We start from the raw sequence: 6,707 nt of genomic DNA, 5'->3' as shown, positions 1-6,707 counted from the left end.
ATCTTGAGAATTTTCATTACAAAAATTACGACGAATACGAGTTTCACGAAATATGGGTTCAACCTCTTTTTATAAAGCAATCTTTTCACCTTCTCTTTTCGCGGCTTCAAAACCTAAATTTATGTATTCTTCCAAAAATATAATCAAGCATTTTACAAGATTAATACCCTCAACAATAACCATATCCTTTCTTTGGAGAATCTTGCTGAATTTATTTACTTTTTGCAATACTTCAAACCCTATCACCATGCCCAGAAGGAATTAAAAGCTTTGAAGGTCATAATTTGCTAAAGATCCCGCATCACTGACTATTTTTGCATCACCATTATGTTCAACTAGATGTAATAGTTCATCCCTTATTTGGGGAGCTTGAAATCTTATAGCTTTTACGCTATCAAGATGGCTTTCCAAACATGTACCTGACCATGGTTTTAATGTAAGTCCTTCTATATTGCGACCTTTTACAAAAGATTTAAGGACCTCCCACCATTTTGTTGAACTGAAGAATAATTTATAAATTCTTCGTATCACTCCAAAAAATGATTTAACTAGAACACGACTCATTTACATATCACAAACGGCAAGGTTAAGAGAATGAGAATCACATGGAGTGTAAAATACCAATTAGATATTCTTTTAGTACTATACTCCTTACTCTTTTGTATTGTTCTTTCATATTTGAACCATTATGACAACCCTGCCCTCGCATGTCATTAAAATCAAGTCCCAATATTTCCAAAACAGATTTAAGGGCATTGAAAAGTGCATCCCCTGATGTTTCAACAACTTTCAAAAATTGAATAAAGAACTCTTTCACTGTTATAGGAGTCTTGGAAATATCTACACATCTCAATAAAAGAGATATTTGTTCTTCATGGATAACATCCGAAGTACAATTAAGAATTACATAGAAATATTTTGCCCCTTTAACGATTTCAATGATCTTATTCCTAATATTTCCTACCAACAAAAGTATTAATTCATTCTGAACTTTATGAACAAGATAATGGACACGACGGGTCTTTTTTTTTCGACGCGTCAAAAGTACTCTTCCATTTTTGGATCAAAATCAGCAATCATCCGAATTATACTAAGAAAATCTCCACTATCATGATCATCAAGATTTTCCTTATAATTTTCTTCAAAACATCTCCAAAATCTCTTTTCTTTCTCAATTACTTTTTGATTAGAAGAATCAATTGTTAGCTTTTTTCTCAACCTTGTTTCTGCCTCCATCCAATTCGTTAAACTATTAATATGATCATTAATTCTTTCATGCTCACTAAGTCTCGCATGAATATTTTTTCAATCACCATGACTCATAGTTGTTGTTAAAAGACTTGAAATAACTTTATCTTTTTGAATAACACACAACAAAAGCAAAACACTTTATCCTTCTTCTGAGAGTACACTAGTCATGATCTACCAAGTTTTTCTCCATTTGACAAAGATCAGCAATAATGTTTATCATTAAAGCTTATACCTTGGTCATTAATCGGATACACGATATCCATAACTCTTTTGGGGCCTTTATCTATTAACAAATCAAATTTTCTTCGAGGCATATTATTCTCCCAATTTCCCGGATCTAACAAACCATTTAATTCTTCACCACTTATTTCTATACTTTCATTCAAATTTATAATATCATCTACATCCTCATTCTATTATTATTATCTCCTGCAATTTCAATCCTTTCACGACTATTCTTTACTTGAATATTATCATTCAGAACTATAGTAAAAAAATTGATCTGCAACTACATCATATCAGGATTCAAATTTTGATAATTGATACTCTCAGTAAAGATTGGACCAGTACCCACTACAACATCATCCAAATTTGAATTTTTATTAGTAGTCAAATCTTCAACTACGAAAACAATAGGTTTTATGTATCTTTCCATGGACCCAGTGAGAGATTTTGTAAGAATCCCTTGCCTTTATTTCTTTTCCCTCTTTGAATTTCCAGATTCAAATTTTCTTTCTCCCGTCATAATTCACAAGGCGAACCAACAAAACAAATAAAAAAATAATTTAAACATTAACAAAGATTGATTGTTGATATGAGATTGAAAACACCAACCGCAATACACAAACATACAAGAAAAATCAAATTCAAGAAAAAAACAGCATGATAATTGACCCAATTTGAGCAATATAGCTCACCCGAATGAATCTATTTAACGAAAAAGAGAAATTTGTATCCAAGAAAGATAGATTTTTTTTCTTTTGTACTCTAAGAAAGGAGAGGATCGAAAACACAAAAATTAACAATGTTTAAAATTTTGAATAAATAATTGATCTTTCTAGGATTTTGAATAAAACAATAAAAATATATATAATGAAGCCCCACCCAAAAAAAAGGCCCTAGATCTGTTCAAGTCGAACTCGAATATAAAATTTTTCTTAAAATTCGGCTCGACTCTTGGACTCGACATGTTAAGATAGTTTTTGGAGCCAAATTTGAACCTCGGCTCGCGACACTTGACTCGAAGCAGACCTATTAGTCGCTAACTGAGTATTTCTCTAGATTTTTCTTTTCTTTTTTTCTTTATTTTTTAAAAACCTAATTCAACAAACCACGCAGACGCAATCCAATCTCGCCGTACACTGCTCCGATAAAGATATGGCAATGGCTCCATTTGCTGCTTCAGCCACTCAATTTCCCTCTTCCGTTGCTTCTTCTTTCTCTTCAAGTAAGCTATTCTCTCTTTCTCTCTGTACTGTTGGCTCGATATGTTCTCTGTATAACAATTTTTTTGGCTCATTCAATTTGGGATTATGCCAACTAATTATTCTGCTATGCGTGTTTCCTTCAACTTTCTTTTGCTAAATCCTTGGGTTCTGATTGTCTAATATGCCCAAAATGAGAAATAAAAATGGAATTTATATCATACGTGCTGCGATCAGTCTTGGAAAGTGTAAAACTTTGGTGCATGTACTTGTTCATTTTAGCTTTGGCACGTAGGTTTAAAGTTGTGGTTTGGAAGAGGCAATTGTATGTTACTAGGAAAAGTTTTCCTTTAGGTTGCTTTCGGATCAGATGATTTGCGTCTTAGAGGAGTAGCTGTAGCTGTGACTTCAAGTTACTCCAGTTTAGGAGTATATGGGATCCATCATATTATGACCCAATCACATGTTTAAAATGTTTGGTAACGATAAAGGAAATAGAATGGATGTAAATCTTATGCTTTCTAAGTGAAATCGTTAATGCTTCTTTTGAATGAATGTGTCCTGGTTCTAGATTTAGAATGTGTTTTGTTTTTAAGACACAGCGGCTTCTTCTTCTTGTTGTTATTATTATTTATCCCCTATTGGCCGGGAAAGACTGAAAGATATCCATCCTAACGGTCTTTTGAAAAGAAATTATATTTACCATGGCACTTGAGCTTTATGATATTTAGCACCAGTGGTACTCTAAATTCAGTAATGGTTCTAATGGTTTTTGACATGCTTGTTCTTCAGCTTGGGGACCTTATTGTAAATATGTTGAAGGATTAAATTTTGGGCTTATTTTGTCTTTTCTACAGTCAAATATTACAACCAAATATGATTTAAATATAAAGACTAGTAGTAGCTTATGAAGCACAGAAAAGGGGCCCCACACAGTTTGTACATGCTTAAACGATGGACAAGGAGAGGGTGAGGTGTGATGTGAAATAAATGCGTGAAATATATATTTCTGCAAGGAGATATAACTCCTATTGCTGGCCAAGATATTGTATGCTTGATGGGTGCTGCGAGTTTGGCATTGGTTTGACTTAAAAAAAAGCTCCAATCTCTCTACTTTTACCTCCTTCACATGATTTTGTTATATTGATTGTTGCACCTTGACTTTCTGACATCGCAGTGGTATTCTCCATTATCTTTTTTGTTTCATTTCAAGGTAAGTCCTATAACATTGCCGGCCATGCTGCTCTACCAAATTTGCCATTACCAGGAAACCGAAGTGGAATGGTTAAGAAATCTCTTAGAGTGCATTCATTATTTGGTGGAAAGAAGGATAATGATGGTAACAGTGACAATAGTTCTTCCAAGGTACTAGTAGAAAATGATGTGTTTACATAATTAAGGGCTTGCATGGTTTTCTTTCAGAATTTTATAGCGAGTGTTTTTAGAGAGAAAAAATTGTGCGTTTGGTTTGTTTTGAGGAATTGTTATTGTTGATGTGTGTGTCAAATGACATTAAAAATTGTTAGATAAAAGTATTAACAGATTTAAGAATAGAATATTAATAGAATGTGTAATATTAGTTTAATGTTTTTTGAAATTGATGAAAAATTTAGTTAAAGACAACGATTATGTTAGAGAATCTAAAACGAGGTGTTTTTGTAAATGGAAATAAAGGTGAAAAATTAGTGTTTCTTTTTGTTTCGGGGGGTTGGGGGGGTTAAAAAAGTATTTCCCGAACACAAAATGACAAAAATCCAGGAAGGTCTGGCATGTCTTTGAAGGATGACTTATTATATTATATATAGTTGAGACCATCCATGAAGAATCATGTCTTCCAGGGCAATACCTCAGTTTAATACCTATTAACTGTCAAGAATATCATACCTGACTTTAACCATTTTTTGGGTAATTCGTTCAATTTTCAACATTCCTTTCGTTCGTCTTCATCTTTTCGTATATTGAGTTTATTGCGATGAAGTTGTCATGTGCATGTATTTGGCATACTTTGTTTATATTTCTTCTGTTTAGGTTTAATGACCATTCAACTCACCATTTTCTTCTGATAAAGCTCTAATAGAATGTTTATGCTCTATTAAATAGGCTGGAATCTTAGGAAACATGCAGAATTTATATGAGACAGTAAAAAAAGCACAGATGGTTGTCCAAGTTGAGGCGGTAAAAGTGCAAAAGGAACTCGCTGTGTATGTAACTATGGTTCATTTCTACACGTTTTTATTGCTGCTTGTTGCTTGGATTTATCATTTTTGTGCCTCAATGTGTTGACGTATTCGAATATTCTTGTCCTACTTTTCAGAGCTGAATTTGATGGTTATTGCGAAGGCGAGCTAATAAAGGTAGATCTAATGTACCATAGTTGTTGAAGATATGTAGGCCTGTTCAGTTTGTTTGATTAAATCTTTTTCAGGCAACACTTTCTGGGAACCAACAACCAGTACGCATCGAGATAACCGAGGCTGCCATGGAATTGGGAGCCGAAGTAAGTTTGTCTAGTTATACCTACTGGCTTAATAGACAAGTCCATTGCTCGTCACTTATATTGTAAACAGTGACAAATTCAGGACCAGAGCATGAAACACATTACCCCGTTATGTTGTCAGATTCCTGAAACTCCAATTTAATAGGAGTCATTTGATGTTTTTTCCCCAGAAACTCTCACTTTTGGTCACAGAGGCCTACAAAGATGCCCACCAAAAGAGCGTTCAGGTGAAAACTATTACCTGTTTCAGTTCTCTTTCCATCTTTATCCACAAAAACTTGAATCCAAATACAGTATTGTAGTTTGTTTAAAATCCAAATCCTATAATCTTGAGTTTTGGGGTGGTGATTTTCATCATAGTATCAGAGTAACGTCATAAAATGAAATTGTACGGGTTAAATCGACGGTGTATTTTATTTATTAGGTCTCAAGTAGTTATTTCTGGGTGGGTGGTGGTGTTCACTGTTCAGTACCCGACAGATATTTACAAGTCCGTCTTAGGTGTTAATTTTGTTGTACATTTTCTAGTATCAACTTGTACCTTACAGGGCGTCGTAAGCGCTTTTTCTTGTATTAACTTAAACACTAGTGGTAGTCTTGCAGCGCTTACCAAGGTTTCTTGATCCTACTTTCATTGAGTTCGAATTTTTGGGAAAAAAAGGGGTGATGTGTGATAAAATTCACTCGTGACTTTGGTTTGATGAACAATGCAGGCAATGAAAGAAAGAATGAGCAATCTTGCACAGAGCTTAGGAATGCCACCAGGTTTGACAGACGGGTTGAAGTGATTAATGCTCGGTTTTGATCAGTGGGAGGGATAATTTTATCAATTTTGTATACCAGATTTGGAGTTATTTCTGTTTTCCTGACATGAGAATGTATTATAGACTTATAGTCCTTGATTTTTCATTATTTTTCTTATTGTAAAATTATTCTCTTTTTATCTCACTTTCTTGTACAATATCCGGGCTTCAACAGATATATCACACTTATAATGGTTCTGAGCACTGTTCTGAAAAGCGGTAGGTGGACGGTCATCCAATGTCTAGCGCATAGAAGAGGTTAGACATTTTTTTTTTTTAAAAAATCCGAATATCTAATTCTTCCTGTCAATGTTTTAAATGGCGGGAGGCGGTGGCAGGGCAGTCAGTGACCGCCTACCGCCTAGGCGGTGTCCGGACAGTTGAATTTTATTAGCAATTTTTTTATAAGTAATTATTCATAATCATGCAATGTAATTACAAATAATTTAATATATGTAATTAAATAATGCACGTAGTGGTTGATGGGGAGGACACTTGAAACTAAAAGTAAATACAAAAGAGAATGATATGTGTTTTTATTATATCTAAGGTTTTTAAAATTTATTGACTTTGATTGATTTTTAAAATTATTTGACTTTGATAGTTGACTGAGATTTTAAAATTATTGACCGCCTCAGTCGTCTGGACCGCCTGTTCGCCCCGCCTCAGCCGCCTCGACAGCCTGCTTTTCCGTCTCGCTAGTTGGATGGCCTCGGACCGCCTAAAAAGACC

The 6,707-nt window shown here is 34.2% G+C and overlaps 1 protein-coding gene across 2 annotated transcripts; it reads left to right on the top strand.

The window, feature by feature from the left end:
* The first annotated feature begins 2,589 nt into the window (after positions 1 to 2,589).
* On the top strand, positions 2,590 to 6,151 carry LOC140863495 (nucleoid-associated protein At4g30620, chloroplastic-like). 2 transcript variants are annotated; one of them, XM_073266960.1, is made up of 7 exons: positions 2,590 to 2,698; positions 3,889 to 4,040; positions 4,776 to 4,876; positions 4,990 to 5,029; positions 5,101 to 5,172; positions 5,343 to 5,399; positions 5,886 to 6,151. In XM_073266960.1, the coding sequence occupies exons 1-7, from the start codon at positions 2,629 to 2,631 to the stop codon at positions 5,958 to 5,960; spliced, it is 567 nt and encodes a 188-aa protein (XP_073123061.1). In that variant the 5' UTR covers positions 2,590 to 2,628; the 3' UTR covers positions 5,961 to 6,151. The 2 variants fall into 2 exon arrangements, with proteins under 2 accessions (XP_073123061.1, XP_073123060.1); XM_073266959.1 differs by having other exon boundaries at positions 3,853 to 4,040.
* Positions 6,152 to 6,707: the final 556 nt, after the last annotated feature.

The sequence above is a fragment of the Henckelia pumila genome, chromosome 4 (genome assembly GCF_033568475.1).
Source record: "Henckelia pumila isolate YLH828 chromosome 4, ASM3356847v2, whole genome shotgun sequence".
Taxonomy (NCBI): domain Eukaryota; kingdom Viridiplantae; phylum Streptophyta; class Magnoliopsida; order Lamiales; family Gesneriaceae; genus Henckelia; species Henckelia pumila.
The sequence above is the reverse complement of the archived record's forward strand: the minus strand, read 5'-3'. Positions and strand labels throughout refer to the sequence as shown.